The sequence below is a fragment of the Pectinophora gossypiella genome, chromosome 11 (genome assembly GCF_024362695.1).
Source record: "Pectinophora gossypiella chromosome 11, ilPecGoss1.1, whole genome shotgun sequence".
In the NCBI taxonomy this organism is placed as follows: domain Eukaryota; kingdom Metazoa; phylum Arthropoda; class Insecta; order Lepidoptera; family Gelechiidae; genus Pectinophora; species Pectinophora gossypiella.
In genome coordinates, this window is record NC_065414.1 from 11,464,854 (window position 1) to 11,478,642 (window position 13,789).

The following is a 13,789-nucleotide window of genomic DNA, read 5'->3' on the forward strand; positions in this document are numbered from 1 at the left end:
TCCGTCGAAAAATTCATGTTTTTTGTAATTATTTTCAATTCTATACTTTTGCGATGGAAAATGACACTTGATATAAACTCAGAATCATCGCTCGGTCGGAATAAATCAACACGAATACGGCCTGAATCATCCCTCAAGAGTTTCCGTTACGATGTCACTAACTGTATATAATTTTATTACAATTAAATATCGAAAATAAAAGAAAAAAGGTGTAGCAAGAGAAGTGTGTCAGGATCGAAGCAAATGGAATTCTATAGTCTCTGCTTACCCCGGTGGGACATAGGCGTGAGTTTATGTATGTATGTATCGAAAATCAAACCAAGTAGCTAGTAGATATATAAAACTTTAATACTATTATTGTTCCATATTAAAATATAGCATTATTGCGAGAACTTAAATGCAAACTTGTGTAGGTTAGACGGGATGTGACCAATAACAAATAAATACAAATAAAACTAAACTTTATTAATTACATTCAAATAAGAGTGTTCCTTCGAACGAGAACAAGGCATTAGCACTAAATTAAGCGATCTATATGAGCTCGAACAACTTTAAACATAGAATCAAAAATTGATTAGCCAAGACCATTCCATCGAGCACCTTTCATTAACAATTTCACGGAAACAAGCTCATTTTAATTAAAATAATTAATACAATTATTATATCCAGGGACAAAATCTATTGACCATTCGAGCATTTCACTCGCTTGTAGTGACGACAGGCGACCTTGTCATAAAAACTTAATAATTATTAGTATTGGATAACTAGCTTCCTATCCTGTGATATCCAAGTGACGCGAGACTAATTATATCACTTTTCGAGGCACACTAAACGCATAATCGGCAATCCATAGCAATGCCATAAGGCCACATTGAAGTAATTCATCGAAAAAACCAAAACTTTATTGCAATATCAACATGCGCACTTTTATATGCGCAATTGTCAAATAGCAAGATTGCTTTTATGTGGCCTGTTTAACCCTCCAAAAGAAGATAAGAAAATTGAAGCACTGTATTTTATAATATAATCTCATAAGTTTTCGTTGTAAGCCCTTATGCTTATTTGTATCCGTGTATGAACGATTATAAGATGGAATCATAAATTAATAACAAATTTTCCTTTTTTTTGTATGGCCAATGTACCTCACACACTCAGTGTGGAGTTTGCCGCGTAAACATGCATGAGAGGTGCGCCCGCGCTTTTATTCTGAGCCTTTAGAATATCGGAACACACGATACAATATAATATGTATTGTGTCTTATATGTACCTAAAACCCACAGTAATATGACGCGGCAACTCAAGTTCGTGACTTGGTGAGGTATGTTATCGATGTAACAATACATACGAAAGAAGAAGTATGATAACATTGCTATGGATCGCTATTGTTGACAAAGTTACAACGCAGTTTTGACATCATCGTCAGCTAGTCACGGGAGTAACGACGTAAGCGCGTTCTTGAAAAATCACATCAGATTGTGATTATGTTCAACAAAACCATTTATATCAATTAATTTCATTCAGGATAAAATTTGAGATCACAAATCTTGACCCGGATTAAAACTAATCTTGTCTACTGCAAGGTTTTGTTATCAAAAATCACACCCGAATTTTATTATTCAAAAACGCTCTTACGTGATTTTCCACCATAAAGCTAAGATATATAAATGATGTCAAAACTGTTATAACTTGCTTACTGACCGCAATAAATAAAATTTTGTCCGTGAATACTGGTGCTTATTCCATGCCACCCATCGCAGCCATGTCCGCGGGCGCCGGCGCTTCCTTGTCACCCCTCTTCTTGGATCCAGAGACAATGTCGTCGATTCGTAGGAGGAGAATAGCTGTTTCTACCGCCGTTTTGTATACCTGCAATGAGGGATAAGAGACGATCAACAAATAACACTACGTATTACTGTTGCCCGATAATCAATTAGTCTCTAAGCCCTTAAAAAATCATACATACACCTTTAAACAAGAATACTATCTTAACCAAATACCCACACCCTGGACACTATACAAACAACCTCGTTTAACACAGACACCACACATTGACGTTGTCATACACGCGCATCTGTGAGTGTGACGTCTGACGCCATACGATTCAAGTCTAAACTATGGCCGAAGGGGGGGGGACCTAGCTCAGACGTTAGTGGGGAGCGGAGAGTTGCCATTCTATACGTAGTATGATTCTTTATTCTATGCAAGTACCTCGATATAATCGATCATTGCAATATAATCGATAGTATCGATATAATCGATTATATCTAACAATTCCACTTGAACTCAGAATAGATTCATATATATACTCAGAATTGAGTATCGGTACGGAGTCCCTAACACTCAGTACGTTTCCCGTACCTGCAGCTTGACGGCCAGCGGCTCCCACACGCCCTTGACGGCCATGTCGACGATGTCCCCGCTGTCGCCGTCGATGCCGGCGGCGCCGCCCGCGCCGGCCGCGTGCCGCGCGCGCAGCGCCGTCAGCGTGCGGATCGTGTTCGCGCCGCAGTTCTGCGCCAGCGTGCGGGGGATGATTTCTGGAAAGATCCACGAGGATTTTTAGTTGAAATAACAGTACATTGGTCTAGTAACAGCCTCCATGGTCTAGTGGTTAGAGCGTAAGGCTCGCGATCTGGTGGTCCGGGTTCGATTTCTGATGGGGACATTGTCGAAATCACTTTGTGAGACTGTCCTTTGTTTGGTAAGGACTTTTCAGGCTTGAATCACCTGATTGTCCGAAAAAGTAGGATGATTCCGTGCTTCGGAGGGCACGTTAAGCCGTTGGTCCCGGCTATTAGCCGTAAAAAAACACCTCCACCAACCCGCATTGGAGCAGCGTGGTGGAGTATGCTCCATACCCCCTCCGGTTGATTGAGGGGAGGCCTGTGCCCAGCAGTGGGACGTATATAGGCTGTTTACGTAACAGTACATTAACCCGTTTTTCACAGGGTCCGCTTACCTAACCTGAAGACTTGACAGGTCCAGTTTTTTACAGAAGCGACTGACCTTCCAATCCGCGAAGGGAAAACCCAATACAGGTTAGCTCACATAAGTGCCGACGATTTTCTTGCAGCTATTTTTTCTCGGCTATACAAGTTGTGAAAAGCTACAAATATATTTATGTAAAAATCTTCGGTTCAAAGTGTTACCTAATGAATAAAGATATTTTTGTAAATGCCAAATGAATAAAAAATATCTTTATTCATTAGGTAACACTTTGAATCGATAATTTTTACATAAATATATTTGTAGCTTTTCACAACTTGTTTGAGTTTGACACGGTAGCAAAGAAATTGGCGGTGTGCCGTGTGGTATACGCACCGAGCGCCTGCGCCACGGCGCGGTAGGGCGTGTTGTGCGCGGCGTGCGCGGCCAGCGCCTGCGCCACGGCCATCTCCACCGCGCCGCCGCCCGCCACCAGCCGCGGGGACACCACCTGCACACCGGCCCGACATTACACTATGTAACACATACACGTACAATTATTTTTTTAAATACAATTTTATATTTTTCCCAATAGTTTACTGAAGTTTCCCTTTAAGCAACAACTTTGTACCGGGTGAGACCCCTAAGAGCTCCCCATTCGGTGCCGTCGTTTTCCAGTACATACATACACATACATAAACTCACGCCCGTAATCCCAAATGGGGTGGGCAGAGCCACAAGTAATCAAAGACAACTTGCAGCCACTGTTGATACGAAGTCCTAAGATGGATATGATGAACCTTATGGTGATAAGGGATCAGCCTATCGCCCATAACATTACGTTTTCCAGTAGCGTAACCTTAATAGTCTTCAAGCCCTACAGGAAAGTCATCTAAATTCAGCAGGCTCTGGATGGCAAGCGCAGCGAATTATATCTACGTCGTACGGATACTGGTCAAAACCCTCTATATGCAGTCTGGTTACGACGCCGCGAGGACAGGAACTAAAGACACAACACTGGTGCTAATTCCTGTAAATACCATCTAATTTTATTTAAAGTTATATCTGTCATTTTCTTATCCGCCGAAAAGGAAAGGGACGGATAATCGACAAGCATAAAATTTATGGAACACACGTCAATTTTAAGCACAAATCGAAACCAACCGTCTAAAAATTTTACATCCGTCAATAACCCGACACAGTTAACTAGACAGCACGTCAAACGGATTGCATACCAGCGACGTACCTTTTGATTCGCCCGGGTTATTCATTCATTTACTCATTCTTCCTAAAATTAAGAGCTGTAAATCATCCGTCCCTTTCCTTTTCGACGAATATGAAAATGACGGATATAACTTAAAATAAAATTAGGCGGTGTCTGCAGGAATCGGGGCCAATGAGGGTGATAATTTCTTAAGAACTTATAATAAACAACAACATATCTTTCACATTTACATAATTGGGTAGTTTCCTAAGTCTAAAGATCACTAAAAACGTTTTCTTTTTTCTATTTAACTTATTTATGAGTTTTAATAAAGAAAAATGTAATAATAAGTGCGACATTATGTCACGTTTTTCTATGACGTCCCAGGTTGCTTTTTCTTACAAATTTCATAGTAATTTAGTGTTTTGACGTTTAGTAAAACGTAACTGGTTTGACTAGTTAAAAAAAGCCGATAAACTAAACAAAAAACCTCTAAAACAAGACAGGAGCCCATGATTTCAGAGGTCAAACATTCATTGCAATAACTCACAAGGTTCTTGGCAACATGCAGAGCGTCCTGAAGATTCCTCTCAATCTCGTTGAGGACGTCCTTCGAAGCTCCACGAAGTAAGATTGTGCAGGCCTGAAACACAGAAAAAAGATTAGATAATTTAATTATTTAGTTATTTTGCATGTTACATGGTATTATAAAGAATATAGCATCGATCGCCACCGACTCGCAAAGAAAACAAAAAGAAAGAGTCATGAATGTATGTATATGTCTGGAATCTGTTGGCGGGTGGGGACTTTAGACTCATTCTATTTTAACACGTTTGCTGTGTAACTGAAAATTATATGTAAACCCCTCACGTGCAATGTTATGTTTCGATAAACACATTGGAATTTAAGTACATAGACACACACACACATAGAGACATGCACATATGAGTTTCAAATTTATTGCCTCATTATATGGTTCATACACAGTGAATGTGTTAACAACATAAGCTCACGACTATATCACCACCCACCCACTCCCACCCTACCCAAATTCAAATTCAAAAATATCTTTATTCAGTAGGTAACATAGTTACACTTTAAATCGTCAATTTTTACATAACGAACGTCTCATCCGCCTAAAACTACTGCAGTTTCTCACAACCTGTATAGCTGGGGAAAAGATGCTGCAAGAAAAACCTCGGCGCAGGGCCCTAGACGTTCTTCGTTCTTTAAAAAAAATAAACATACAATATTGGTATACAATTGAGTAATTTAGCTGCCTGATATCAGTTCTCAGACAGTATATCCCATGCATTCATATCTTCTAAATAATCACTAACTTTATAATAACCATTCCTACTCCCACTCTTTAAGGACACCCCCCGGAGTAGGTGTGTAAGAAAGCGCATTATACATACATACATTAACTCACGGCCATAATCACTAATGAAGACAACTTGCAGCCACTGTTGATACGAAGTCCTAAGGTGGATTTATTGAACCCGGTGACAAGGGATCAGCAGTGGCGTCCAACATTATAAGTTTTTTTCTTTCAAACAAATCTCCTGTCCAGTTGTCCAAAATAAAATAAAAATAAATGTCTTGTCTGTTGGATACCTAAGGACCTGTGGGCTAAGATCACGACAGAATGGTCTCCGAGTAGAGACAGACGCAGGCGTGGAGAGCGTGAGAGCGTGAGTACTGGAAGAAATGGAGGGAGGCCTTTGCCCAGCAGTGGCAGCAGTGGCAGTGGCTTCAGGCTATATAAAAAAAAAATGTCACCTTAGGGTTGGTACACTCGGTGACGAACGTGAAGTACTCGTCCCCAATCTTCTTGATCTCAAACTTGCCGGCCTGCGTGCCGATGTCGGTCTCCTTGAGCTCCTCCGTGCGGTTCACGATGGTGGCGCCGCACGCGCGCGCCAATCGGTTGTTGTCTGTCTTGCGCAGTCTGGAATGTTATGAGGCAATAGAGTAGTTAGTTAAACCAGTCAAATCAGTTACTTTTCACTAAACGTCAAAACACGAAATTACTATGGTATTCGTATGAAAAACGTGTCAAAATGACGCACTTATTATTACATTTTTCTTTAGTAAAATTCATAAATAAGTTAAATAGACAAAAAAAAGGTTCTTTGCCACCTTTACATCTGTCACTGTTTCGTAATCAGATTTTCATAATTTATCTTTGACCAAGGAAACTACCCAATTCGTTTGTTGGTTAGTTGTTATTTGTTAGTGCCTAATAAACTCGTAACGGTTGTTGTGAACTCACGTGTATATACGAGGATATACAAAACATACACATTACAGCTCAATTGTTAGCGTTAGTAGTAAATATATAGACTATTTACATACTAACGAAGTTTTTATATTTATTTTGTCTTTTATATTTTAACAGTTATAACAGATTCCGTGGTTATAGCCCTGGGTTCACGATCTAGAGGTACAGACCTCTAGATCCAGATCTAGTTCGATTCCAGATTGTTTGGTAAGGACGTTGCAGGCTTAAATCACCTGATTGACCGAAAAAGTAAGATTTATTGCGTGCTTCGAATGGCAAGTTACATCGTTGGTCCCGGCTATTAACTGTATAAAGCACTTCTACCAACCCACAGTGGAATATATAGACTGTTTATGATGTATGTATAGTATATTATAAGTCTTCAGCTATATATAATATAATGATAAGTTGAATATTCTGCTATAAATCTACAATGGTACAGTGACATCATAATGAATATATTCAAATTTGCATCGCCTTCGGATTCAATGCTGATCATACAACTATTCTTGTATGTTACCTGCGGATAGCAGTTATGCCAGCCTTGACGAGGTAGTGCTGAGCGAGGTCGGATACGCCCTTCTCTGTGAACACCACGTCGGGCTTAAGCGCGATGATGTCTTCACACTGACGCTGTACGTGCTCTTCTTCCAGTTGAAGCATTTTTGTGAAGTCCTGGAGGAATATTGTGGGTTAGTGGGAACATGCTTTTATCATCATCATCATCATCTGCCCATTACCATCCCCACTGCTGGGGCACGGGCCTTCCCTATGGATGGATAAGGAGATCGGGCCTTAAACCATCACGCGGGCCCAGTGCGGATTGATGATTATTAACGACTGCTAATGCAGCCGGGACCAACGGCTTAACGTGCCTTCCGAAGCACGGAGGAGCTGGAGATGAAAACTTTTTTTTTAGTCAATAATAAATCATGAAACAGTTAAATATACAGTTAAATTGTTTTCGAATTTGTAATAACATAAATGATTATTATCATATGCTCAGCAGTGAAGGAAACTCGTGGGGAAACTGACATATCTAAGAAATAAGTTTCAGAGGTATATGACCTCTGGCAATCACTACTGTAAAAAAAACACATATGATGGGTTAATAAATAAACTGTATAAACGGGCACACAGATAAAATAAACAGCCTATATGTCCCACTGCTGGGCACAGGCCTCCCCTCAATCAACCGGAGGGGGTATGGAGCATACTCCACCACGCTGCTCCAATGCGGGTTGGTGGAGGTGTTTTTACGGCTAATAGCCGGGACCAACGGCTTAACGTGCCCTCCGAAACACGGAATCATCTTACTTTTTCGGACAATCAGGTGATTCAAGCCTGAAAAGTCTTTACCAAACAAAGGACAGTGTCAGAAAGTGATTTCGACAATATCCCCATCGGGAATCGAATTCGGACCTCCAGATCGTGAGCCTAACGCTCTAACCACTGGACCACGGAGGCTGTTACCACACAGATACCGCCGATTAATAGAATTTGTTCTTCTGTTAAAATGTACCTGTCAATGTTTGGCTAGGAAAAATAAAGTATAATTATAAACATACCTGTTCTCCAATAATCTCGATGTTGGTCTGGCTCTCGCCCTTCTTGTACTCTAGCGGGCAGTCCAGCAGCATGATGCGCGGATTCTCGATGTAACGCCGCATCTTGGGATGCGTGACATCCTTGTTGATCATCACGCCGGACAGCACGCGGGACTCCTCGATGGTACCTCCTGGAATCTTCTCGATTTTCGCATAGCTGTAAAGTTAATTTTATATAACACTTTATTTTCAACCTATGTCAAAAGACAAATGGACGAGGAAGACAAATAATAGCTTTAAACACATTTTAAATATTAAGTTTAAGCTAAAAATCTAGTTTTTATGATTTGGTTACATACATATATTGTTTATAATTAGATTAAGTTCTTAATAAAGGCTACATCTGTATTATTTTTAATCAGTTCGTTGTTATTGGTTTTCCAGAGTTTGTGCCCGGTTAATGGCAATAGAATAGCCCCCTCTTACATGCGACTTAAACATAGCTGGCTAGCTGGCTGGCTCGCTGGAATGGGTGCATATAGCATAGATTTGTATACTATACAACTCTGCCTGTCCCTTCTTGGAAACAGGCGTGATGCTTTGTTGTTATGTTTTAAACAGGACAGAACAATAGAACACTGGAGTGTTTGATTAACTCAGTTTTTATCCAGATAGAATCCTATCCTATGACTGGCTAAAATATCAATGAATTTACAGGAGTTGTCATTTTCAACCAATCACAGCATAGTATTTCTAATAAAAACAATTACATAGAAAAAATGACAGAAACAATCTGTGCCTGAGATATATTTCCCAATAACTGAATTAAATGAACAAGACTCAGATTATATCTAAAATAAAAGAAATGCTATTCTGTAGATATCAAATCTAAATAAAACTTACTTCTTGATGTCAACTTCAACTCTGCCATTCTCGTTTATAGTGACAGTATTGACGGCATCCAGAGCAATGTCCACGGCCAGGTCAGCCCAACGGCCAATGTACTTGGTGCCCACACATGAGCGGATCTGTAGAGGTAATGATTTAATAGTGTTTATCACCATAATAAACTATATTCATTTAACCAATACATCAGTCTTTGTTATTTGACAACAATTAGCTGAAATGAAACAAAAAAGGCAATGCTCATGAAGTATGTGAAAAAACCTATTCCATTTAGCTAAGAATTTTGAAGAAATATTTATGATTCATACTTTTTAGAGTGCAATCTCTCCATAGCTGAGTTTTAGTTCTATAATTAGAGTTAGATTTATTTATTAACCTTCATTAACATAATATGCTAAACCCAATATCAATTATCCAGGGTTGATGGGGTTGGTAATCCACCTCACAACCTGGCTTGAGTTTTAAATTTCATTATCAATGTTACAAGTTAATATTACTCACCACTTCTTTCAGCTTGTCTCTGTCATTGAGATCAATGGGGATAGAGATTTTATCTTGGAGCAGCTTAACGGCATCCTCTAGCGCCTGGCGGTACTCACGGATGATCACCGTAGGGTGGATGTTCTGTGACAAGAATGGCTCGGCTACGGCCAGCATCTCACCTGCTAGCACAATAACCGAGGTTGTGCCATCGCCCACCTGAAGATTATTTCCAAATATTAGAGATGTATCAAAAATTCCATAGGAGTTTCTATAGGAAGCCTTTCTGCTAAAGTTTGAACTTTAGGTTGTCTAACAATCAATATATGCTACAAACTGCACAAAATAAAATCTCAGGTATTATTAAAAAAGATAATAAAGAATATGCTACACAAATATACACAGTGTAACTATCACAATACACCACGCAAATCGCCTGTGTATCTCAGTAATTCACATAAATAAAATCGCAAATAATTCTAACCTCTTCATCTTGAGTTCTGGCGATTTCGATCATGGATTTAGCAGCAGGGTGCTGCACGGTGATTTCACGGAGGATAGCATTGCCGTCGTTAGTCATCACGATCCCTCCCATCGGGTCCATGAGCATTTTCAACATCGCTTGAGGCCCAAGGCATGTTCGAATAACGTCCGCTATTGTCTAAAATACAAAAGAAATACCACCGTTTTTCGGCTAAATATGTAGATATTAGTGGAAATTGTAAGTTTTGAATGATTTCAAGACGCTTTTACCTTCCCAGCATTGATATTTTCGAGCTGAACCTTCCGGCCGGACTCACGTTTTGTGTTCTGGCCTGCAAGTCAGATGAGTAATGAATGAAACTGCACATTACAAAAAATACATAACTGATAACCATACTGAATACTTACTTAAAACCAAAATAGGCTGTTGACTGAACATTTTGATATAGTTTGTAAATGAAATACGTAAAAATTAAATTATTCTTTCGAGAAATTCACAAGCACAAGAAAAATCGCGTGGTGACTAATGTTGCAAGAAAGAAAAAAGTTGAAATTTTCAAAAATGTCATGTGAAATCAAGTGGTTTCATTGAAATTGTTTTTTTTTCAATTTGTTCGTCTCTAATATAAGTGTTTATTAATTAATAACCATTAAATGGGATTGTATAATTAAAAATATTAATAACTATATAAAATTATTTTGATTCAGATTTATCTTCTTTTTCAAGTTTCTGCGGAAAATCTTTATGGCGACAACACCAACAGCACCTGTCAAACAAAGTCAAGTGGATATTCGTTTCATGGTTCGGTTCGCATCGCTAAAGCAGAGCCATTGGAAGAACGCTGCCCTCGTGAGGTCGCAGGTTCGAACTCAGCACGGGCCTAAACTAATGATTTTCGAATTCGTTTTTGAATGAATAGGAGTATAAATGTTTTTCACGTAGTTAGCAATAAAGAAAAACATCATGACGAAACCATAATTTTGATATTTGATTTTTATTATTATTATTTAATAATAAAAAAAAAAACATTGCATGCATTTAATAACTACATCTATCTATTTGTAAAATTTTAAATCGTCATTATGCTAAATACAACGAACATGACTCTTTTTGTGTTGCCACTTTAATAATGTTCCGATAAAATTGGGTAACGAGGGACTTTCCAGGGTACGTTCCCCAAAACCAATATAGATGGCGCTGAACACATTTAACGTGATAATTACTTACTTTGTCATTGTTCGGGTAGGTACATAATTATTCAAAAATATAACGTAATGGTAGAGGCACGTATAAAAATAATTGTTGTTTGATTTTAGATCTATTTTGATAGAGATATTTTGATCATATTAATAATAACCCTGACACCAGGGTTGATGGGGTTGGTACTCCATCTCACAACCCACACGATAGAAGAAGAAGAAGAATAATGGGTTGAAAATGTGTTATGCCTGGGGGTAATAACAAGGGTTTTCATTCTTCTTTTATCGTGTGGGTTGTGAGGTGAATTACCAACCTCGTCAACCCTTGTGTCAGGCAGGGTTATTATTGAGCCGTCAAACGATTACTCACTTACATCAGTAACATAGAATAAGGAATAATACTACTCAGTAAGTAAGTAATAAACGGGACCAACGGCTTAACGTGCCTTCCGAAGCACGGATCATCTTACTTTCGGACAATCATGTGATCAGCCTGTAATTTCCTAACCAAACTAGGGATCACTAAGTGATTTTCGGGATATGTACCCACCGGGATTCGAACCCGGGACCTCCGGATCGTGAGCCCAATGCTCAATCACTGGGCCACGGAGGCCGTTAGGGTCTTCATTTATACCCAAAAGCAAAGATAAAGATGCATACTTACCTGTCTATTATCTATGAAATTAAAAGGTTCAACGGAAGAAAATCTTTACAGCGCCATTTAAGTGTATTCCATTCCTTTCCCAAATGAAATTGAGAAAAAATAACTTAGAATCAATCCATAAGATAAGACGCTAATGACAAAAATGGTTGCAAAAGGTAGGTACCTATAAGCTATCCACTTAGCAAGTTGTTTTATAAACTAACAACTTATTATTATGAGTAGGTAACTGTTACCTACTCTTGTTGAAAGCGCCGAGAAATAATAAACAGTAAGGAATATTAGGTACGAATAATAATTTAATTTTTTAAGAATTCATTTTTTACACGTAACATTTTATATAGACAAGAAGGTATTATAAGGTAAATTTACAGAGACTAGCTAGAAATGAGATAATTTCACATTTTAACAAGTTTTACTTATTGTATACTTAGGTACAATTTATAGAATTTCTAAAGAAACTTGAAGTTGACTCACTAGATGACTAGAACATTAAAATTTAGTATCGCTAGGTACGAGTAGGTAGGTACCTAGTATTATCATTCTAATCAATAATATCATCATCCACGTCTGAAGACTCCGCCTTTGTCTCTTCAGCCTTCTCATCTTTAGATTCATCTCTATCTTCCTGGGAGTGAACGTTTTCATACACACGTTTCAAATTCTTCATAATGTATGACGTCCCATTAGTTTTGCCACCTCTACTCGGGTGATCGAAGTATTTGTCTGGGCCATCCACTGTAATGTTCCCGGAGCGTACAGGGACGGAAAATGCAGACAAATGCCTGGGCCTCTGTCCGAAGTCTCTACCCAATCTCTTGTCTAACCCTGAGTCTTCTGAACGCACTTCTTGACTGATGTTTGTTTCCATGCCTTCAGCTAATCGTTTCCTGTCGTATATGTGTCCCTGAACGCGCAAGTCTATGAAGAAGTTCAAGGGATCTACGCCGAATTGCGGGTTGTAGAGGGGCGGATACCACATGGGTGGTGGTGGGGGAAGGATCAAATTTGATGGTTGTACGGGGTTCTCGGCAGGACTCCGCACGCAAGGGGAAGGTTTGGGCAACTCTTCCGTGCCCACGTCCACGAAGGTTGACTGTCTTTCTTGGGGACTCGGGCTGCTGCGTTTATTTGTCTCCACTTTCGGCGATGGCTCCCGCACCCTCGGCTGTTTATCCACGGTCAATTCTAACGGAACTTCTGGGCGAATTTCGGGTTCCTTCTTTTCGTCTTCTTTAGGATACTCCCGGCGCCAGTCGTTGTCGTTTTCAGCGAAGTATTTGTGTGAGCGGCGCTTGAAGCGGCGGTGGTAGTGGGGCGGTCTACAGCCGTGCCGTGCACTGACGAAGGACCGTAGCATCTCGCTGAAGAAGAAGGCGTGTGGTTGCAGGGGCAGAGCGCTGTAAAGATATGGAGGTGTCGCTGCTAGGAGCCGGGACACTAGATCCGTGTTCCTCATCTCGCGTAACTTGGTGGACGCATCGGTTGGAGGCTTCTCGTCCACTGAGCTCATATCTGCAACAATATTCATAATGGTGAGTGGGATCGGGAAATGAGTGAGCCGCGTCGCGGCCCCGATGTGAATGAGATGCGATGAGTGCACGGGGCGAATGGGGTGGCTTCGGCCGTTTATACTGTTCGACGGGCAACAGCATCTTTTATCATTCTTTTATAATATCGTTCTATAGATTCTTAGCTTAAAGCACGTGATTCTATCGTTATGGTGTGTATACTACACATATACACCTGTGCCTACCCTTTCGCGGATACAGACGTGACGCTATTTAATTTTTATGCTAATTCATGAAATAGAGTTTTATTTCTGTTCGCATATTTTAAATTCGATTTTAACCAACATTGATCCTCACGACTTTAAAGTTTACACATAACATAAGCTAACGACTATACCTGAATCAAATCAAACAAATCAAAAACTTTATTGCGTTCCCAATTGGGGAAGTCAGAAGTACATCCGTCACAAGACGAACTAAGTATCTACCCACACCTCTGCGAGCTTTCTTTTTCTTTGATTTTTTTCAAATTGATTTATTCGACAACATAGGTAAAACAATATAATTTATGTCGCACCTTTCGTTAT

At 39.6% G+C, this 13,789-nt stretch overlaps 2 protein-coding genes across 2 annotated transcripts; both read right to left on the bottom strand.

Annotated features, from left to right (window-relative positions):
• Positions 1 to 327: 327 nt before the first annotated feature.
• LOC126370550 (T-complex protein 1 subunit gamma) lies at positions 328 to 10,372 on the bottom strand. Its single transcript, XM_050015454.1, has 12 exons — positions 10,239 to 10,372; positions 10,101 to 10,162; positions 9,832 to 10,008; positions 9,369 to 9,566; positions 8,865 to 8,989; positions 7,983 to 8,178; positions 6,935 to 7,089; positions 5,913 to 6,081; positions 4,681 to 4,773; positions 3,323 to 3,437; positions 2,360 to 2,538; positions 328 to 1,867 (listed from the first exon to the last, which is right to left on the bottom strand). The coding sequence occupies exons 1-12, from the start codon at positions 10,267 to 10,269 to the stop codon at positions 1,736 to 1,738; spliced, it is 1,632 nt and encodes a 543-aa protein (XP_049871411.1). The 5' UTR covers positions 10,270 to 10,372; the 3' UTR covers positions 328 to 1,735.
• A 1,863-nt stretch (positions 10,373 to 12,235) lies between these two features.
• On the bottom strand, positions 12,236 to 13,204 carry LOC126370596 (uncharacterized). Its single transcript, XM_050015551.1, has one exon. The coding sequence runs from the start codon at positions 13,202 to 13,204 to the stop codon at positions 12,236 to 12,238; it is 969 nt and encodes a 322-aa protein (XP_049871508.1).
• Positions 13,205 to 13,789: the final 585 nt, after the last annotated feature.

Coding starts and splice junctions, on each gene's coding strand:
- LOC126370550 (XM_050015454.1), bottom strand. CDS start 10,269: ATGTTCAGTCAACAGCCTATTTTGGTTTTAA. Junction 6,082..6,934: donor GGCATAACTGCTATCCGCAG/GTAACATACAAG, acceptor ATAACATTCCAG/ACTGCGCAAGACAGACAACA. Junction 1,868..2,359: donor CGCTGGCCGTCAAGCTGCAG/GTACGGGAAACG, acceptor CCCTCATTGCAG/GTATACAAAACGGCGGTAGA.
- LOC126370596 (XM_050015551.1), bottom strand. CDS start 13,204: ATGAGCTCAGTGGACGAGAAGCCTCCAACCGATGCGTCCACCAAGTTA.